Here is a 22,626-nt window from a genome sequence, read left to right as displayed (position 1 = left end):
AATGAGAAGTGGTGTTGTACGGAGGTTGCAAGGTTGTTTGGGATATTTATTGGCATGGCTAAACATTTAGCTAAATTAACCTCTAGGCCTGATATTTCAAGGAATGAATCTAGCAAAGAAATTAGGTTGGGTAGTGCAATCAGTGGGTTAGTTAGAAATAAGAGGACATCGTCGGCGTAGAGACTGAGTTTATATTCTTTGGATCCTTTATGATATCCTTTAATATTCAAATTTTCTGAGATGGCACGGGATAAGGGCTCTAAAGCCAGAGCAAATAAAAGGGGGGATAAAGGACACCCCTGTCTGGTACCTTTTCGTAGTGAGAAAAATTGGAAATTGTTAACTGGTAGCTTTATCCGAGTTTGGGGGTTAAGGCATGAAATCCTTGCAGGACTTCGCCATTGATGCCGAATCTGGGTAACACCTCATCTGGGTACGGCCAGCTGACGCTGTTAAACGCTTTATGTATATCAAGCCTGAGAAGAAGTGTCTGCTTAGAATGTAAATTGGAATCTTGTATTATTTTGGTAACTAGGCGGATATTATCCATTATTTGGCTTCCTGGAATAAATCCAGTTTGGTCAGGGGAGAATAGGGACATTATGACAGAGGCCAATCTGTTTGCTAGCAATTTGCCAAAAATCTTCAAGTCATTATTGATGACAGAGATTGGCCAGAAGTTTTGGGGAAGGGAGTGATCTTTGTGGGGTTTGGAGATGAGGGACATGTTGGCTAATAACATTTCTGCGGGGAAAGTATTGCCTTTTAAGATATAGTTATAGAGGGTAGCCAATTTAGATGATAAAATATGTGAGAATTTTTTATAGTAGGAGGCGGAGTAACCATCTGGGCCCGGTGCTGTGGAGGTTTTTAGTGATTTAATTATAGTGATTATTTCTGCCTCAGTGCAGGGAGCATTTAATGCCTCTGTCTGCAAGTCAGATAAAGTGGGTAATGTCAGGTTCGAGAACCAAGATTGGGATTTTGGGTCACTAGTTGGTTGGGAGACTGCGTATAAATTTTTGTAGAAATCTACAAATATGTCCATTATGTCATTCGGATGTGTGACCAAAACCCCAGATGAGTTGCGTAGTTTATAGGTGTGGGGTGGTTTCATAGCCTGGTTAAGTTTTCATGCAAACATCGTGGACGCTGTGTTGCTATTTAGCATAAATTTGGCGTTAGCCCATCTCAAGGCTTTCTCAGTATTTTCTGAGAGCAGGATATCCAAGGCCTGCTTTTTGTCCTTGATTTGTTGAAGGAGGTCTGGGGAGGGAGATTGGCTGTATCTGTTGTATAGCCTGTCCAGGGTTTTTGTAAGAGATCAGAGTTCAATTAATTTGGCCCTATTTTTTTTGGAGGCTATACTGATAAGATGACCTCGCATAACAGCTTTATGAGCTGTCCAGAGTGTTTCAGGGAGCTGATTGTCCGTGAAATAGTCACTGAGTTGTGTGCGAGGGTGTCTATGGTGGAGGGATCAGTCAGTAAAGAATTGTTGAGTCTCCAGGTATAAGTGGTGGGTTTCAGGCCTATTCTGGATACCGTGAAGGAGACCATATGATGATCTGACCAGGGGAAGACGTGAATATCAGACCTAGATGAGTTTGCTAAAACTGTAGGGGTACTAAAAATATAATCTATACGAGCAAAGCTGTCATGCGGGTTCGAGTAGAAAGTGTAGGATCTGCATTGAATGTTATGTGCTCGCCATACATCAATAAGTTGTAGTGTGTTCAGGCTGCTGGTGAGCGATTTAGGGAAGGCTTTAGAGGAGGGGGTAGTTCTACTTTTGTCTAAACCTGGGTGTGCCATAAGAGTAAAGTCTCCTTCCACTATTAAGTGTGGGGAGAGATAGCGGTCTAAGATGGTAAAAAATTGTTTGAAAAATGAAGCATGTGCTTCGTTGGGGGCATAGACAGAAGCAATAGTAGTGGCCCGACCTTGGATCTTACCATGTAATATTATAAACCTACTACTTGGGTCCTTATATATATGATCAACTTCAAATAATACTGAGTTTTTTATGAAAATGACTATTCCACGGGATTTGGTGGTGTGGGTTGTACAATAAAATTGTTTAAAAGATCTGTCAAAGAATAGTGGGTGATTGGTGTGGGAGAAGTGGGTCTCCTGCAATAAGAGAATATCTGCACCCAGACTCTTGTAATGACAGAATGCTTTCTTCCATTTTTGAGGGAGACTAAAGCCTTGCACATTATGTGATATTATTTTAAGGGCCATAGGAGCTCAAAGAGTGTGTAGCTTGGTGTTCGCTATAGGGGCTGTGAAAGGAGTAATACCATGGAATAGCCAAAGTCACGTCATTTAGCCAGTAAAAAAAAAAAAAATGTAAATACTTCTTAATAGAAAAGACCTTTGTCTGCGGTTCAATATGAATTGGTATTGTTAGAGAAGATCTTACCGAGCACAATAAATGAACAAACTTAAACATACTAGTAGAATCTGAAAAACTGCTCAAATACAAAAAAACGAGCATGTGGGTCAATGGAAAACATCTCTATTGACCAACTATAAACCTTTTTTGGACTATGAAGTCCAATACCAACCGGGGGGTCCACGAGTTGCCGAGGCGAGGAACAGAGCGACCATAAAGAACAGGTCGCGCTGCGCCACACCACGGAAAGGGACAGAGAGTCGGTAGGGGGATGACTATGGACGCGAGGAGACTTACCGCCCGAAGGCATTAAGTTATATTGAACATTGTTCTGATGTGGACAAACCCTCCAGAAAGATGACTCGCCAGATGGGAACCGTGATGCAAGGGAGAGGAGGGTTCCCTTAGGGCTTACTACATGAGCTGTGGACCACAGAGTTGTGCTCCAACTATATAATCACAACTGGGAGAATAGGAAACCCCCTCAACATGGCTCAGTTCTAGTGTTTGTTGAGTTAGGTAACCATCTTGGGGCGAGTCAGACTTGTAGAATTCTGAAGAAATTACAGGCAGGGTGGGTTAGGCTGGCTGGTCCCAAAACGGTTGGCGCCATCTGCCTTGGATCCGACGTGAAGAAGGTGTGTTCCATATTGGACTAGGCCCTGGCGTGGGAGGCTGCCGACTCGGTGCGTCTGGTTCCAAAAGGCAGAGTTTGAGCAAGATTTCCTTTCCTTCAGCGACATTGTAGGCTGTGTACCTGGGTACCACTGTGTGGAACAGTAAGTTTGAAGGGGAAGCCCCATCGGTATAGGATGTGGGCTGATTGGAGCACTGATGTGACTTCCTTCATCTTACGCCTACGGTCAAGTGTGGCCTGCGAGATATCGGGGAAGATTTGGATCTTCACTTCATCCAATTCTATGGCAGAGAGTAAGATGTCTTCCTTGATCAGGTAATCTTTCAAGCATAGTACAACATCCCGTGGCGGTTTCTCAGCAGGAGGTTTGGGGCGCAAGGCCCTGTGAATCCTATTGCACACAAATGCTGAAGATGGAGAGGAAGGAAGGAGCGCATGGAATAACTTATTGGCCGCAGCAGGGAGGTCGGTAACGGTTTCTGGGATGCCACGCAATCTCAAATTGTCTACGGTTACGGTTATCGAAATCCTCGACCTGTGACTGCACCATTTGGAAGTTTACAGCAAGTGAATCATAATCCTTACAGAGATCAGCATGTGCCAGTGCCAGCTTGTCATGCTTGGTTTCTAATAAGTCTGTGCGACCGCCCAGAGCAGTTATTTCTAATGACAATGTATTGGTTGCTTTGTGTAGCTCTAATTGAAAAGTACCTGCTAGCTTTTCATACATGGCGGATAAACTATCCTCCAGATCAGTCTTTGTAAGCTGTGCAGGGCACTCACCTTCTTCTCGGGCTGATGCTGAGAACACAGGGGAAGCCGCTGGAGACTGTGAGCCTCGCTGGGTCTGGGCGCCATCTTTAGCCATGCCTGTTCGTTCTGCAGTGCGCAGGAGATATGTGGTGAGGGACCCTTGCTCCTTCTAGCTGCGTCTGTCTCCCAACGAGCCGCGCATGCGCCCCCGTTCTTTTTTTTTTTTTTTAACCTGCAAAGGCAATGGCATAATGTGCTAGTATGCATCGCATACTAGCACATTATGTGAAACTTATCTTAGAACAAAGCCCTCTAGTGGTGTGCTGTCACCGCTGAAGGCGCTTACATCTTCACCTGGTGTCTTCTTTCCGGGTTCGCAGACTCCGACTGTGAGTGGCTGATGATATCACTCCGCGCATGCGCCTGGGAGCCACCGTTTACGGCACAGGACTCGGACTCTGAAGAAACGCCGTGGGTATGCCGTTCCTTCAGAGCGCATGCGCCAGTGACTTCACCAGCTGCATGTACAGCAAGTCCCCTTTCACACTGGAGGCATTTTTCAGGCGCTTTAGTGCTAAAGATAGTGCCTGTAAAGCGCCTGAAAAAAACCTCAGCTGCAATCCCAGTATTAAAGCCAGAGTGCTTTCACACTGGGGGCGCTGCGCAGGCAGGGCGTCACAAAAAGCCCTGCCAGCAGCTTCTTTGCAGCACTGTAGGAGTGGTAAATAAACTGCTCCTCCACCGCTCCTGCCCATTGAAAACAATGGGGCACCGCTGCCATACCGCCAGTATAGTGCCGCTGCAGCGGCACTTTGCGGACGGTTTTAACCCTTTTTTCGGCCGCTAGCGGGGGTTAAAACCACCCCGCTAGCGGCTGAATAGCACCGCTAAAACGACGGTAACCGCTTTACTGCCGACGAACGGGTGCTTTCAGAGTGAAAGGGCTCTAAATATCTCCTAAATGGTGCATTGGTATTAACAGTATCAGTTTAATATAGGCTTACCTATAGGTAAAAATCATGCATGGGAGCTTTGTATAGAAGATTATACTTTACCAAAATCCAAGACTCACTTAAAGGGGTTGTAAACCATATGTTTTTTCACCTTAATGCATCCTACACATTAAGGTGAAAAAACTTCTGTCAGTGACCAGCCCCCCAGCTTTACTTACCTGGGTCTGTATTTTCCTCGGCGGAGATGCGCTGTCCTCTGCAAGGGGGCCCGGCTCTTGATTGGATAGATTGATAGCAGTGCAGCCATTGGCTCCCGCTGCTGTCAATCAAATCCAATGACGCGGGCGCCGGGGCCGAGTCCAGCATTCTTGTCTGTGGACGCAAATGCTGGACTCGGGAGCGCGCCCACAAGGTAACCCCACCCCCCGGAGGGCCCTTCTCCTAGGGTGTTATCTGATGCGAGGAGCCGCGAGAGCCGCCAAGGGACCCCAGAATAAGACGATCGGGGCCATTCTGTTCAAAACAAGCTGCACAGTGGAGGTAAGTATGACATGTTTGTTATTTTAAATAAAAAAAAAAAAACGAAGGCTTACAATCACTTTAAATAGGAACGATTAATGTCAGATCCATCGAGCAGAGGCGTTCAAAGAATATGGCTTAGAAAGAGGACAAGGCCAGTTGAATATCTGTCCTACACCACCTTGCAGTGGGCCCAAACCAGTTTGCTTGGTTTGTAAGCAATGCCCCTCTCTGTTGTGGTCCGACATGCCCCCTTTTAGGTTCCTGTTCCCTGCTGGTTGTAGGGCTGTGGGTCTTACTTAGGGGGTAGTAAGGGTCTCAACTTTGCATCCTGCACACTAAGCTTTTCAGTTACACCACAAAAGATAAATTTGATGAACTGGCCATTGGAATCCTGTGTTAGGATAATGAGCAAGTATGTCTGGCAAAAAATGGGGAGTTGCTGGATGTTTTTGTCCCTAGTAAATTGGGAATTATATCTTCAAAATATCACACTGAAACCAAAAACAAGGACTTACCTTCTCCAGGAATTTCCAGAGTAGAGGCAGAGTGTCCTTTCCATCCTTCTGCTGGACGGCATGTAGAATATATTCAATGGAGATCCGTTCTCTGCAGCTCCATATTCTAGAGCAATACACATTACTGTCCTTTGGCAAGTCCATCTTCTCTCCGCTTATCAAAGGATCACCATAGACCACCTTCACTACAGGATTTGAACTAATTCTCTCATCTTGACGGATGTAAATGTTCACAGTCATCAGGTCTGTGTCTAAGCTCTGAAAACATAAAAATAATATATTTAGAAATCCAGCCACATGTACAGTCTTCTTCTTTATACTTTACACAAGCAGTGTAAAACCTTTAACCGATTCCCTGCCATGGTTCATGTTTTTACCCTTGCTCTACCCATATTCTACCAGTGCCGCTTGTCAGGGACCACCACGTCAGGAACCACCAGTGCCGTTTGTCAGTGAGAACACTGATCGCTGATGCCCCACCCCCCATCATTATGATTGCCAGCACACTGTTCCTATAACGGCGGGGGATGGGAGATCAGCGATCAGTGTTCTCATAACAATACCTGACACAGTGGGAGATCCCAGCTGTTTCATACAAGTAATTACTGATGATAATCCCCGCTCTGCATGGAGATAGCAGGCGGGCGGTGTGGCGGGGATGCGGGGAGGAGTAGAGGGGCGGTGACTGGCAGGAGCAGAGGAGGAGAAGGAGGACACCTCCTCCATGGGCGGTACAGACCCGGGGCTGTGAGACCCCTTCCGCCCACAACATGTCCGCTTCCTCCCTGCTCGTTTTCAGAGGACTACAACAGGGTGTGTCAGACCGCTGGCTGAGCTTAGGAGAGGGATAGAAGCCAGCTGGCAATAACAGTTCTTCAGCAAGTTCAGCAACCTATTACAGAGGAACTACAGAGCTCAGAAGAACATGGATGGCAAAGTTGGTGAAGGTAGGAGATCAGCACTGTTACTTCAGTGCCAAGTGGTTGTCCTTCTGCATTCTGAACACAGGAAGCTGGTTGCTTGGCATGGGCGCCATTCAGAGAATACTTTGCACTTTCTTAGTAAATTCAAAGCGTTCTCTGTTCGGACAAGGTGGAGAGCATGACATCACTGCCTCATCAAAACATATGAAAAGGAGACTAAGCCCAGGTTCACATCGAGCCGACTTGGCAAGCGATGTGACATTTCAAATTGCATGCCAAATCAGTGGCTATTGCTGGCAATAGCACCGTCCAAATCTTTGCTGTGCCGCACCGATTCCCAAAAGTAGTTCCTGTACTACTTTTGGCGACTTCGGGGACGATTTCAATAGACATCTCTGCAGCAACCCACAGAGATGTCTCTGAAATCGCTCCCAAAGTTGGACTGACATGCGGGTATGAAATTCAGCTGAACTCGCACAATTTCTAACCCGCAGTCAGTGTGAACCTGGGTTAAAGCAAAAGAAATGTTCAAGCAAGAAGGAAAAATGTGCACATGCACCCACTTCAAAAATACCGACAGAAATAGTTACATTCCTACATCTAGTGGCCATCACCCAAAATGGATAGCAGATATACCTAAAGGGCAACTCATGAGAATAAAAAGAAACTGCGACCGACACAGAGTGTGTGACGAGGAGACCCGGTCAGCGGCATCTCCCAGGCAATCAGGGCACTGATTATTAGTGCCCTGATTACAGTACAGCCCCAGCAGTGCCCATCAGTGACACCAATCAACGCCCATCAATGACACCAATCAGTGCCCATTAGTGATGCCATTCAGTTCTGCCTTTCAATGCCCATCAGTGCCCGCTCATCAGTGCCTCCTCATTAGTGCCCATTAATGCCACCTCATCAGTGCTAACTTATCAGTGAATGAGAAAAATTAATTATTTACAAAATTTACTGAAAAAACGAAAAAAAACTTTTTTTCTATTTGTGTGAAAAAAAATTATAAATTTGGGTACAGTGCTGCATGACCACGCAATGGTCATTCAAAGTGTGACAACGCTGAAAGCTGAAAGATGGCCTAGGCAGGAAGGGGGTGAAAGTGCCCAGTAGGCAAGTGGTTAAAAAAAAAACAAAACAAAACAAAGATTTAATATCACTTTGAGTAATCTCTTTGAGCAAAAATGTGTGGAAGGCCCCAGAGCGGTACAGAATGTCGTAGCAGGTGTTGTGACAAAATGACCAACATGGCAGAATGTTCAACCCGCATCACTTCCTGTGATGTGGAATCAGCTGTAGCTCCAAACCGTGTGCAATGCGCAGGCGCAACGCATCATACATCCGTTCAGTGGCTGACATCAGTGTACAGAGGAATTTGCCTGACAAAATGCTTGACTGACTACAGTTTATAGGATGGGGTTCCCTATTATAACACTAAGTGAGAACTACCTCACGTGATAGACTAGAGAGCATGGGGTGAGCAATCACCAAGCCACGAGAAAAATGTAGAAGATAGAAATTGGTATGTGCCTAAATGCTAAACATCAGTAAATTACAGATGCTGGGGGATCTCTGGGAATCAGTCTGTAGAGCAGTCAGATAATTGAACACGTTTAGTGGGATGGGCAGGTAAGTGCCTGGGGCATCTTAACACTGCATGTGGAGGGGACACAACACATAAGAGCGATACTGAGAACAGGAGCAATGTGATCAAAGCCGGCAAAAGAAGTTGACCAGTGTCAAGGACGTTTCTTTTTAGGGCGAGCGCTGAAAGACTTCCCAGCTTTTAAAACAGGCAGCATGTTTATCCCAAACCCTAATAAAGGGAGGAAGGGTCTAATAAAGGGAGGAAAGGTCCAATAAAGGGATTCAGGCCTATTAAAACTCAGGTAACAGTCAGGGATTTAGGATAGGAGGATCTGTGTAGAAAAGGGGGTCCATGTAAAAAGCTAACCCCTGCAAAGTGAGGAGCAGAGTTCCAGGGACCTTGAGTGGAGAACTGGACACTGGTTGTTTCAAAATGAGCCTGCCAGCAGATCCTGAGGGAAATGCTCATGGAGAGGCGACCGTAGTGGGGCTATGACAGTATGTTCATGGACATGGGGTCAGCTATACACAGAATGTTCTGCTGAAAGAAAAGTAGATAATTCCGATGTGAGTATACGGCCCAGATATCCCATGCAGGACAACGTCAGGGGTGAGCCCATCAGTGTTTGGGCCTATGTTGTAATGATTTTACTCATGAGCTTTTTAAGAATAGAGTCTCCAAGGTACCCTGGAATATAAAAGCTCAGGAATTGAATAAGTCTAAAGCTATAGCACCAAATAGTGTGGTGAGTTCAGAAATGTAAAAGTTAAAATGAAGGGTTAATAGATGGGGAGTAAAAGTGATAAGACTGAATTTGCTATTTAAGTTAGAGGATCTCTCATTTGATCATTTGAGAGATATAGTGGTAGGTCTATAGGGCACCACACAGAAGCCACACTGCTGAAGGGGAACTGCAGTCTGCTCATATAATTTGTAATAAAAACATCTTTGCCATTCTGAAGCTTCCATATTTGAAGGGATATTTAGCTTAACCACATCCATTTTACAATTTAGTTTCCATTTTGTGTTTTTCCTTACTCTATTTCACATATTACTAGGTGTGTAATGTAATCTAGTTTCGTTTCTCATGTCCCTGTTATCATTAATGTTTCGTTTCTTGTAAAGCACGTGATTTCTTAAAAATAATAAGTTTCACTTTTGCATAAAATGTCTCTGTATTTGATTGGATAATTTGTATGACACGTTCAAAGGGCGGTAGTTTCTGAAAGCCCCTTTAAATATTCACACCAAAGAATAAAGATTAGATTTGCTCGACGAGACTTTGTCATTTTTTTTTATCATTGTCTCAATGGGCTAATCTCACAGGCCTGTGGGGATTGTAAGGTACACCTTATGCAGAGTTATCGAGGGTCTAAAAATATCCCTAGACAATCTACATTTCTCAACAGCTGGGGACTTGTCCGAAATTGATCATAATACGTCCGGTGATCTAGATTTATATCTATTTTTCTCTTGCCGTGATTTACTTAGAGATTGATTCCTTTTAAGGGACCTGTGATGAATTTTTAGAACTCAATAAGTTTAATTGCTCTGAGAAGCAATAATACAGCTGTTCTGAGTTAACAGCTAGATAAAGCCCTGGGTGCGCTTCAAAAAAATTGCTCTGAGAAGCAATAAAAAAAACCTGGGTGGGTTTTAAGGACTTTAAGGAGAAGTCCATAGAATAAGACTGCAGCGACTGTTTCGGGAAAACAGTATATAACTCCGGGAGAGTTTAATGATTTATACAGTACTGTAATTATAAGAAAAAGTCTGATAAGGTGTGCTGGACAAAACCTAAACTCTTTGCTTTATCCTCCTATTGTATAGCTAGCTGTTATAAGATGATTTGTAATGTTTGTCTGTGTGGAATTTGTCGGGTGTCATAAGGTAAGATGACACCTTTCCCATTGCATTATACTCAAACGAGTGAAGCTACAATATCTGGTGATGTATTGATGCTTACTTTTAATCATTTACATATGAATGCTTTGACTCTAAAGTTTAAGATATAACCTGTATCATATTGTAGTCTGCAGGATGACTCTGGCATTGATTCAGTGAGTAAAAATATTTTCTTTTCCTTGCAGTAATCAGACATTCTGTGTCATTTTAGGGAAAGAACTAAAAAGAGAAATCAAATATTGGGTGGTCTGACAGAACTAAGTCTTATGCCCCGTACACACGGTCGGACTTTGTTCGGACATTCCGACAACAAAATCCTAGGATTTTTTCCGACGGATGTTGGCTCAAACCTGTCTTGCATACACACGGTCACACAAAGTTATCGGAAAATCCGATCGTTCTAAACGCGGTGACGTAAAACACGTACGTCGGGACTATAAACGGGGCAGTGGCCAATAGCTTTCATCTCTTTATTTATTCTGAGCATGCGTGGCACTTTGTCCGTCGGATTTGTGTACACACGATCGGAATTTCCGACAACGGATTTTGTTGTCGGAAAATTTTATCTCCTGCTCTCCAACTTTGTGTGTCGGAAAATCCGATGGAAAATGTCGATGGAGCCCACACACGGTCGGACAACACGCTCCGATCGGACATTTTCCATCGGAAAATCCGACCGTGTGTACGGGGCATTATACCGAAATTATTGTTTTAAGGTTTATTGGTGTTTAGTTTCTGCTGATTTATCTGTATAGAGTTGAATAAGAATTTTAGAGTTTATAAGGAACCCTGGATTGGTGATTATCCAGGTTAATTTCTTCTTATTTACTATCAAATGTCTCTAAAGTGTCCTGATTGTATTACTGGTCTGTTATTCTGTTATACTGGTCCTCGGACATATCTTGTAGCCAGTGTCCCGGGAGGTTATCATTCTAAATTAGGAAAGGGACCCTTATTTAGAGAAGGCAAATCACGGGTTCAAGTTTTAAGGTTTAATTTACATAACAAATTTGTGTTTTAAGAAGGGTTGACAGTGAAGGGAGTAATGTCACTTATTCGAAGAGCAGGGGAGACTTATCAAGTCTGTCCCAGGTCTTTGAAGTATTGTGACATTAGGGACGTTTTTACCAATTAAAATATGGGTAGAGTGTTAATAACACTTTCTTAAGGTAATACATAAATTGGTGAGGCTAACTTTTAATTAAAATATGCTATTTGAATAATTCTTTTTGCTACTGACATTTTTTGCGAAGGTGAAGTCAGGTGCAAAATTTGGACATTTGGCTTTTTGCCAACAGGGTTCAAGTGCTAATATCTCACTAACCGTAATAGTTAGTGGGGAATTATTTGCTGCATTAATACTACCGCAATTGAAGGCACTGTTTGAATCTGTTGGTACTCTGCCAAAAATTTGAAATGTAAAAAAAAATTGTTTGGTTATAAACATAGGAAAAGTAATAACATACAAAGACTTAGTATCTACAAGTATTTAGAATGTTTAGAAAGAAAAATAAAGATGAAAATAAAAATGCATGCTGTGGAGAGCCCCAGCTGGACCCCTATAGCATCCTAGCCCAAACATTGTCCACAATGAGGTTAGCAGAGTCATAGGATGGTAAATTTAAGGGTTAAATCAACCTTCTCTATGCTTGTACTGTGTGCCCCGCCTCCTCCCCCTTACATTCCACAACCAGATAAGGACCTCATCACATGAAGACACACAGCGACAATTTTTTTTTTTTTTTCAGCTTGCAAGCAAAAGTCAGCAGAATCTGTGTTAGAATTCTGGAAAAGATTTATAGAAGTTTGAACACAAGAGGCAGTATTTGTTCAGTATAACATGCACAGTCTCTTAATACAGACATACTTCAGCAACTTTGGCCCTAAACATGCACTTACAGTAAGACAGCAAATATACGATTGGGCTACAAGCACTGTAACTGATTTTTGCAAGAAGCTGACAGAGAAGGATGCTGCAGGATGTTTTGACATTCCTAAACAAACACCAGTGCAGACACATTATCAAAATGATTTCTCAGGAGATCAAAGGGGGAACTTTTATACAAAGAGGGAGGGGGCAATGACAAAGAGGGAGTTACACATAGAGAAAAAGAGGATTTCTTAAAGAAAGGAATCTTAAGGGAAATTGTCTCGCCCTACAATACTCCCTTTAACCCGGCAGTAACCAATCATTCCAAGAAATGTAAGCATGTCTTTCTTGGTAAGTGGGCGGGGCAAACCCACAAGAGCGACAGCTCTTTTGTGACTGACTTTCCTAACTCCCGGAGACAGCACAAACCCTAGGTACTCAACCTCCTGTTTACACCATTGTAACTTTTTCTTAGACACTTTGTGACCACATACATGTAACCATTTCAATAAGGATGGCCACTTCTTTCACTCTGGGACACAACACCACACTTCACACCACCCACAATGTGTCAATCTTGTTGAAAAATGTACATACACAGCACGTCTGCTCAGAGGTTGAGCAGATATGAGGTGATTTTGCTGTCCAATCCAAAATTGCACATCAAATATGCTTCTCCCACTGCAGGCCCAACACCAATTTTAAATGCCCTTTTAGGATTAAAAGGAGAACAGGATGAGGTCGTGCCACATGACTGCATTAACCTCATTCACCAAGACACATCACCCAGGTCTGATTTATCTTCCACAGCACTACCAGACACACAGAATGTTTTTGTGGATGGTACTTGCTCTAGGCCAAATGATTACACATACCATGCAGGGTATGCAGTTGTGCAGCTTCCAGATGTTATACTTGAGGCCAAGCCTACCCCGTATCAATCAGCAAAGGCTGCTGAATTAATTGCACTCACTGGAGCATGCCAGGTCTTTGAAGGTCAGGACGTAAACATTTACACTGACTCGAAGTATGAGTACGACGTGGTACACGACTTTGGTGTGATATGAAGTAGGCATGGCTTCGTGGCAGCAGATGGAAAGAACATTTCACATTCTTCTTTGGTAATATCACTGCTAAAAGCTATCCAACTACCTAAAACACTGGCTATAGTACATTGCAGAGCATATACGGGCCAACAGACAGAGATAGCCAAGGGAAATGCCCTGGCTGACCTTGCTGCTAAACAAGCTGCTATCTCACAGACAGCAGACATCCAAATGGCTATGCTGATATCTGACCTATCTCCATTTGAACAGTCACTCGCAGATCTCCAGGATTATGCATCAAATTATGAGTTAAGGGACTGGGATAAAAAGGGTGTGCAGAAAGATCCACAAACTGGACTTCTCTGCAAAGAGGGGAAACCATGTATACCAACGGCAAGTGCATCACTCTTCATCTCACAGTACCACAGAATAGGCCATGCAGGTATACAGGTCACGGCTGATCTTCTGAGTAGAGATTTTTATATTCTCAAGATGGGTCGAACTTTTCGTGACCACAAAAGTAGATGCACAAACAGTAGTGAGGATCCTCACTCAGGAAATCATTCCTCGATGGGGATGCCCACTTCAAATAAACTCAGACAATGGTCCAGCTTTCATGGCCAGGGTCTACCAGGACTTGGTAAAAACTCTCAAGAATGTAAGTTTCACATTCCCTACCACCCTCAAAGCTCAGGGATAGTAGAAATAATGAACAGAACAATAAAAGACAAGATAAGAAAGGCCACAGGAGGAACCTTTGCCAACTGGAAAAAGGTCCTCCCAGCAGTCCTGGCAGAAATAAGAATGACCCCTTCCAAAACAACAGGGTAGTCACCTTTTGAAGTTTTTATGGGTAGACCTTTCCCCACCCCATGGGCCAGAGCACCTTTAATGGTAGAAAAGGGAGAGACTTAATACAGGAAGAATATGTAAGAAAACTGGTTGAAACATTGGAGTCGAAAGAAATGTTGCTTGCACGTCTCCTTTTTCTTCACAGTTAGCTACTCACCCCTTCAAGGTGGGAGACACCGTGGTGGTCCAACAGCTGAACAGAAATAAGAAGCAAGAGTATCCCTTTGGACCTCCTACCACAGTGGTTGCAGTGACCAGAACAGCCATCCTAGTGGAAAACTGCCAGTCCTGGATCCATGCCAGCCGAGTAAAAAAGGTTGCCCAAAGCCCCAGGAGCAGGAAGTAGACCTTGGATAAAGGAGGCCCTCAAGCAGAAGTCCAAGCAGATGAAGGAGGAGTTCCTGGGAAAGCAGGTCCGGCCAGAGAAGATGACCTCGCTTATTTCACCACAGACTTCTGGCAAGGCATTTTGCCTCCTGATCCTGATCTCTTTGATAGTGTTCCTGCCTACCTGGATCATCACTAACTGTATCTACCACCCTGAAGATTTGGGTGCAATTAAAAGTATCTGTGGGAACACACACACACACACACACACACAAGAGAACATTACAGTGACACAAGCTAGAACAGAGAGATTGGAGATAGTTTTACTGATAAGATGCTTTTGCTAAAATTTAAGTATGCTTATGCTCAAAAATCAGGGTATGAAGAATGTTGGATATGTAGCAAACAACATCCTAGCACTGCCCGAATTCCCCTTTTGGCTGTACCTTTAAATATTTCCTCCTTCCTCAACAAGACTCCTCCTGTCTTCTTAACTAACATATCCACTCTGTACATAAACAACACTGTTACCTTTCCAATAGCAGGTAAAACTAATTCCCCTGATTGGTGTTTTAATTTAGGGAATGAGACACAGACTAACTCCTCCATTTGTAGTAGGTCAATATTTAACATCTCCATGTGCGAACCTAGAGGCCAGTATACACCCCAGATACCCCCTCAAACACTGCGACAAAAGGGAATTGTTCTATAAACAAGATATAGCCTGGGCATGGTTTCCTTCTTGGACAGGATGGGCTATAGACATGATGAGAAGGTTGAACAATTATTCAAGTATATTGGATGAGATAATGGAGAGGAATTCAGATGACATTGCTATGTTAAGCATAGAAACTAGAGCAATTAGAAAACAGCTAGAACTACATGAGTTAGCTATAGAAAGCATGAGTGCAGCTCTCACAGGTTTTTGTGAAATGACTTAGGACTAAGAATGTTGTACTTGGAACTCTAACACAAGTACCAAGGTGCCTGACTACTATGATATTTATCCTTGCTCTGATTCTTTACCTCTGCTTTAAGTGTTGTATTTGCATAATTGCATGCATTAAATCTCCTGATGATAAGGTTCTATCCTACATGACATACATGAAGAAGCATCAGGCAATCTATGCCACAATCCCAAAGAACTACTAGAACACTAGATAGTATGTAGAGATCATCTTATATGATCTAAGAGGGGATTGAAGGGATATTTAGCTTAACCACATCCATTTTACAATGTAGTTTCCATTTTGTGTTTTTCCTTACTCTATTTCACATATTACTAGGTGTGTAATGTAATCTAGTTTCGTTTCTCATGTCCCTGTTATCGTTACTGTTTCGTTTCTTGTAAAGCACGTGATTTCTTAAAAATAATTAGTTTCACTTTTGTCATAAAATGTCTCTGTATTTGATTGAATAATTTGTATGACACATTCAAAGGGCGGTAGTTTCTGAAAGCCCCTTTAAATATTCACACCAAAGAATAAAGATTAGATTTGCTCGGCGAGACTTTGTCATTTTTTTTTTTATCATTGTCTCAATGGGCTAATCTCACAGGCCTGTGAGGATTGTAAGGTACACCTTATGCAGAGTTATCGAGGGTCTAAAAATATCCCTGGACAATCTACATTTCCCAACAATATTATTTTATATATACTGTGATTATGTACTTGCCAAATATGGTTCAGAAATCTCCCTCCATTGAGTCTGGCTGCAACCATTTTAACTGTGGGCAGCTGAAGCTGTTACCTGTTCACTTCCTGGATTTACATAGACACACAGAAGCACACCTCCAGTCCAGCTCTGCAGCTCTTATTGGCTCTCTTATGACCCATCCCCCCTCCCTTCCTGGCAAACTCTCACGAGGGTGTGAGAGAGACCTGTGTATGATGTCATAAGCCTAGGCTTTTTACCAGACAAGAAACAGTGTACTGTGGGAGGCCAGATATAGTGAATGCAGGGTCCTGGGTTTAGTAACACTTTAACACACAAGTACAAACACATTCCTTACCCTGAGCACAGGGGTAATGACCATTGATGCAAAATGCTTTTCCCAGCTGTTCCTCATTTGTTTGGTTGACCAAACATCATCAAAGTTGACAGGCCCTGCAGATAAAATGATTACAGATTTTTAAAGAAGATTTAGCCATTAACTAAAAATTTCAACAAACTTTTTTTTAGATAAGAGCGAGGAAAACGTTGATTTTCTTTCAGGTTTCCTGGCTTTGCTCGTACTCTGGAAAACTCCCTCCCTTCCTGTGCCTGGGAAAAATTGGATAACATGACAGGAAGTGATGGTACACCACCATAACAGAGACCCCCCAGACAGCAACAACCTAACAGATGTTCTATCCCTATTTAGTCTATAAAAAACTGAAAAAAAAAAAAGCATCTTAAAGGGGTTGTAAACCCTCGCTGTTTTTTTAAAATAACAAACATGATATACTTACCTTCACTATGCAGTTCGTTTTGCACAGAGTGGCCCTGATCTACCTCTTCTGGGGTCCCCCCGGCGGTGCTGGTAGCTCCTCCCTGCATCGGGTGTCCACATTGGAGAAGCGCTCTCCTTGGTGGACACCCGTGCACGCGCGCTCCCGAGTCCTGCTTTTGCGTTTTTTTTTTGGTATTTTCACACAAAGCAGGACTTGGCCCCGCCCCCGCGTCATTGGATTGATTGATAACAGGAGGAGCCAATGGCTGCGCTGCTATCGATCTATCCAATCAGGACACAAGACACCAGCTAGAGTTTGTGCGCTCATTCCCGCCCAGAGGAAGACAGCGTTCAGGTAAGTAAAACGGGGGGGGGGGGCTGGAGCACTACAGAAGGTTTTTCACCTTAATGCATAGAATGCATTAAGGTGAAAAACCATGAGGCTTTACAACCCCTTTAACTATCCAGTTGGTACCAATAATGCTCAGATTGGTTGCACTGCTAACAGTTGGAAACACATTGTAAAGTTATTAATAAAGCATACTTACACTGCTCAGACTGTTGAGGGGTCAACATTTTGTCAAGTACAAGATGTACAACAGTTGTGGTGTCATCTGTGCTTTTTCCAAGGCTGTTCTTCAGATATTCCAGATCTCTTTCAATGTGACGGAAAATAAAATCTGTAACATCTCGAATTGGTGGCTTCACAATATGCATCAGGCTCTGTGACAAAGAAAATAGTGCATACAAAAACTATACACTCAGCAACTTTAATCTTCTCTAGTTAATTATTTTTTCACATTCTGTTAGGTAATCATATAAAATAAGAATCCAGTATAAACAATAGGAATCTCTCAGATAAATAACCATAATAACGCACGCTTCAATAAAAAAAAAAAAAAATTAAAGACAACAACATCTGGCAGAATCTTCACGTTGTCATATTCAAACTTCTCTGTCTTGAAGGACTACAGGGTCTGGCAAAATCTCCACATCGAACACCCTTCTGGGTGTGTTGGATACCTGGTCCCCCACTGCACTCAATGGTTTCCCTAACTGTCCCCCACGTGCGGTAGGGGATGCATTCATCCAACATTTCCTTTAAAGAAAGAAGAGTTCAGACTCTTCATCTGCTAGCAAGGTAAGAATTTAAAGGCTTCTATTGCAGGGAGCTTTTATTCAATTTTTTAAGTGAAATGTCAGTTCAACATTTACTGGAGACAGCTGAGGTGATCTGGTCATCTTATACAGAGGCTCCTAGGAGTCCGGTTTGAGCAATTCCTGCCCTATACACATCGGTTTTTACTTTTTTCTTCAGAAAGGATTGCTCAGATTTGATTCAATAGTAAAAATAGGTTCTGTTAAATGAGACTGGGCACAATGACTGACCCTGTCTGAAAGAAACTATATATTGCTCATAACAACCAAGATTGAGACAAACATTTTGGAGGCCTGAGCCTTTATGTGAATATTGTGGAGCAGGAAGGAGCATGCCATCATGGTTGGTGGGGATTATTTCAGGTACAACGGGTTTTCTAACCTATACGACCACTACTCCCCTTCTCTCTGACCCCCCCCTTCAGATATCTCATCAAGAAGCTCCTGCAGGTGACTATAAACATGAAAATGTCATTATGACCACATTTAAGTGAATTTCTCAGCATGATACCTGATTATCCTCTTCTGATCCCAGAAGCATTGCCAGATGTGTTATCATCCTTAGTAAAATAAAGGCAGGGGCCGCTATATCTCGGTCTGGAGCCACAGCTGGGCCCTGACGAGCCGGGTCCCCCAACACATGTCCAGTCTGTGTTCGGTCTACATTCTGCCTGTTATAAACAAAGTCATTGTTACAAAAAAAAAAGAAAATTATGTAGCCAGGATAATTTTACTAAAAGAAGTAAACAAGTAATGGCTCTAGGCCTGTGAGGGCTTGGCCCTCCACAAAGAAACTGGCAAATAAGGGAGCTTAGATTGTGAAGATATAAAAAAGTAATATTTCAGTGCCTGGTACTTTAGGAAGCCAAGATAACTCTAAAGGAATACAATTTATTCCAGCTATATATTTATTAAAACAACTTTTCGTGTATTTTTAAATACAATAATAGGAGCTAGAATCTGTATTATTAGCTTCTGGTGATCCCTTGTACTGCAAATTGGGTGAGGAAATAATGAACCTGTAAGCCAGTAAGGCTTTACCACACTGCACGGTAGGAACGCACCAACATTTCAGCCACTGAAAATTATGGGCGAAAATAGGGTTTTCATCGTTGTGCCGAAAGAAAAAAAATGCTGATAATGGCTGCAGAAAACGCCTGAGATTTTGCTGCAATTTTACCATGCTTTTGGTGTTTTTTTTCATAGGTCACGTTACTCAAAACATGCATCAAAAACGCAATATGGGCGCATTTTTTTATGCGTTCTTGCTGCGTTTTCAGTGCATTTCAATGGGGAGGTGCATTTTTTTTAACTGACCAAATATGCACCAAAAATGCAGCAAGCAGGATTTTTAACATTGCTTCAGAAGGTGCCGATAATGGCTGACAATAAATTCATATTCGGTTAAATTAATGATAATAATTAAAAAGTCGAATAGAATAGAATTATTTATTAATATATATATATTTTTTTAAAAACGTCAATTTCAGTTTAAGCGGTTGTATACCCTGCTTGGTGATTTTTTACCTACAAGTAAGCCTATAATAAGACTTACCTAAAAATATACGAAGAAATGCGCTAAGTGCATAAATAGTGAAAACATAAAATGAGAGAATCATTAATAAACAAAATAACTGTGATAAGAGTCCTGCTGCTAAACACTATAACCCCGATATAAGGCAAAAAATTGTATGGATGTTAATCAGTGTAGCGCTGGACATACATTCAAGTGAAAAAATATTAAATGACAAATAGTGATATAATAATAATGCTAAAAATGATGAAAAAATATTAACCACAAAATATGCTAAAACAATCCAGGGTATTAATAAATCTCCAATGTGTGAAATTTCATCAGTGAAGAAAAGGTATGTCAAACCGAACAGTGTAGCGCTGGACTGGTGATATAATAAACATATATGTTATGAACACATGTGAATTATAAAATCTTGACCTAAACTTAATCCATCATACAAAAATAGTGAAAATCACATAAGTAATAATAATTGTTAATATGAGTCCATACCCTGGAAGGGTGTATGCAAAGAAAAAAACACAAGTGCAAAATGAAAAGTATAAAATGTAAAGTTCATAAGTGTCATCAATGAAGAAATAAATCCAAAAAAAATCCAAAAAAGGCTATTGCAGGGTTCGGGATTGCATGATCCACCACTAGTGCAGCCCACCACCAGATGGTAAAATTAGAGGCTTACCAGAAAGCCTGCGACCGCCCTTATTCAGGGGGGTCAATACAGTCCCCTTTGTTTTTTTCTCTTGGGATTTGTGGCTTATTTGTGCCTGGCCCATCCGGGAAGAAGCACTGAAGGAACCCCTGGGAGTATTCCCTCCATATTGGAGTCCCCGTTGCTGCGGACCATCTGTTTGGCGAGGAGAGCGGGAGAACAGTCTAGGGAACTTATCATCTCCGGATATTTTCCACTACTAAGCTTGTATTGACCCCCCTGAATAAGGGCAGTCACAGGCTTTCTGGTAAGCCTCTAATTTTACCATCTGGTGGTGGGCTGCACTAGTGGTGGATCATGCAATCCCGAACCCTGCAATAGCCTTTTTTGGATTTATTTCTTCATTGATGACACTCATGAACTTTGCACTTATGAACTTTACATTTTATACTTTTCATTTTGCACTTGTGTTTTTTTCTTTGCATACACCCTTCCAGGGTATGGACTCATATTAACAATTATTATTACTTATGTGATTTTCACAATTTTTGTATGATGGATTAAGTTTAGGTCAAGATTTAATAATTCACGTGTTCATAACATATATGTTTATTATATCACCAGTCCAGCGCTACACTGTTCGGTTTGACATACCTTTTCTTCACTGATGAAATTTCACACATTGGAGATTTATTAATACCCTGGATTGTTTTAGCATATTTGGTGGTTAATATTTTTTCATCATTTTTAGCATTATTATTAAATCACTATTTGTCATTTAATATTTTTTCACTTGAATTTATGTCCAGCGCTACACTGATTAACATCCAATAAGACTTACCTGTAGGTAAAATGAATATCTCATAAACCTGCACAGTTTAGGAGATATTCACCCTGCATGCAGCCACTGATGCCGGCAGCGCATGTGCTCTGAAGGTCCGGTGTATCATGCCGGAACACAGGGCTCCCATGCACATGCGTGGGAGTGACATCATTGTGGCTTAGGCCACTCACAGCGCCGGAGCCCACAAACCCGGAAGAAACGCCGGGGGGAACATGTCAGCTCCCTCAGCGGTGACCGGGCGCCGATGCGGGGGCTTCATTCTAGGGTAAGTATTTCATAATGTTCTAGTATGCGATGTATCCTGAATTTTTGGATTTCAGTACCAGAATTTTCGTTTTGGTGCACCACTACTGCACAGTATTGTTTGTCTAACAATAGGAGCACTGTGGTCATTCTTAATTGGAGATGGGTCAGTGACTAAGCTGTATTGATTAAAGAATATATACAATATAATATATTAACACACAACAACCACAGTACATTCTAATGTAAGAAATAACATTTATTAACAATGCTCAAATGTACCTTTGCATAGTTGCCAACAGTCCCGATTTTCCCGGGACAATCGGGACTGTTCGGGATTTTGCCTTTTTTGTCCAGGGAAATCAGGAATGTTTGGCTCTGCAGCAGCTGGCTCCAACAAAATGGCCCCCGGCGTTCCCCTTGTGTTCAGTATAGAGGGGAGGGGGCTCAATCCGTGCAGCCAATGAATCAGCTTCTCTCTTCGCAATTCTGAAGCCGTGGTTAGCTGCACGGATCGGCCCCTCCCCTCAACACACAACGCCGCTCGTGGAGTTTGCTCTGCTCTTGTCCCTCTCAGTGTACAGCCCAGGCCAGCAGCGATGTATCTGTAATGTACAGGGGGAGGGTAGTAACTATGTACAGGGGGGGTAACTATGGCTCTTCCTGGGACACTGGTGTAAGGGCGGACTCGGCTGGGGGCACCTGAAGCAAGGGCGGACTCGGCTGGGGGCACCTGAAGCAAGGGCGGACTCGGCTGGGGGCACCTGAAGCAAGGGCGGACTCGGCTGGGGGCACCTGAAGCAAGGGCGGACTCGGCTGGGGGCACCTGAAGCAAGGGCGGACTCGGCTGGGGGCACCTGAAGCAAGGGCGGACTCGGCTGGGGGCACCTGAAGCAAGGGCGGACTCGGCTGGGGGCACCTGAAGCAAGGGCGGACTCGGCTGGGGGCACCTGAAGCAAGGGCGGACTCGGCTGGGGGCACCTGAAGCAAGGGCGGACTCGGCTGGGGGCACCTGAAGCAAGGGCGGACTCGGCTGGGGGCACCTGAAGCAAGGGCGGACTCGGCTGGGGGCACCTGAAGCAAGGGCGGACTCGGCTGGGGGCACCTGAAGCAAGGGCGGACTCGGCTGGGGGCACCTGAAGCAAGGGCGGACTCGGCTGGGGGCACCTGAAGCAAGGGCGGACTCGGCTGGGGGCACCTGAAGCAAGGGCGGACTCGGCTGGGGGCACCTGAAGCAAGGGCGGACTCGGCTGGGGGCACCTGAAGCAAGGGCGGACTCGGCTGGGGGCACCTGAAGCAAGGGCGGACTCGGCTGGGGGCACCTGAAGCAAGGGCGGACTCGGCTGGGGGCACCTGAAGCAAGGGCGGACTCGGCTGGGGGCACCTGAAGCAAGGGCGGACTCGGCTGGGGGCACCTGAAGCAAGGGCGGACTCGGCTGGGGGCACCTGAAGCAAGGGCGGACTCGGCTGGG

At 43.5% G+C, this 22,626-nt stretch overlaps 1 protein-coding gene and 1 long non-coding RNA gene across 6 annotated transcripts in view; one reads left to right on the top strand and one right to left on the bottom strand.

Moving 5' to 3' along the window:
- The window catches only part of LOC141132529 (uncharacterized), a 91,372-nt gene extending 75,607 nt beyond the window's left edge, over positions 1-15,765 (top strand). Inside the window, exon 3 of the long non-coding RNA XR_012242922.1 lies at positions 14,114-15,765. This is a non-coding gene — a long non-coding RNA (uncharacterized lncRNA). The remainder of the gene's footprint in view (positions 1-14,113) is intronic.
- The window catches only part of RNF213 (ring finger protein 213), a 631,031-nt gene that overhangs the window by 71,108 nt on the left and 537,297 nt on the right, over positions 1-22,626 (bottom strand). For all 5 annotated transcript variants that reach the window (XM_073621071.1, XM_073621073.1, XM_073621072.1 and 2 more), the window contains 4 exons: positions 18,396-18,555; positions 17,275-17,449; positions 16,307-16,401; positions 5,779-6,036 (listed from right to left, as the gene is read on the bottom strand). In XM_073621071.1, coding sequence (XP_073477172.1) covers positions 5,779-6,036; positions 16,307-16,401; positions 17,275-17,449; positions 18,396-18,555 — 688 coding nt within the window. The remainder of the gene's footprint in view (positions 1-5,778; positions 6,037-16,306; positions 16,402-17,274; positions 17,450-18,395; positions 18,556-22,626) is intronic.

The sequence above is a fragment of the Aquarana catesbeiana genome, linkage group LG03, assembly GCF_042186555.1.
Source record: "Aquarana catesbeiana isolate 2022-GZ linkage group LG03, ASM4218655v1, whole genome shotgun sequence".
NCBI lineage: Eukaryota > Metazoa > Chordata > Amphibia > Anura > Ranidae > Aquarana > Aquarana catesbeiana.
Note: the sequence above shows the minus strand (reverse complement) of the source record. Positions and strands in the feature narration are given on the sequence as shown.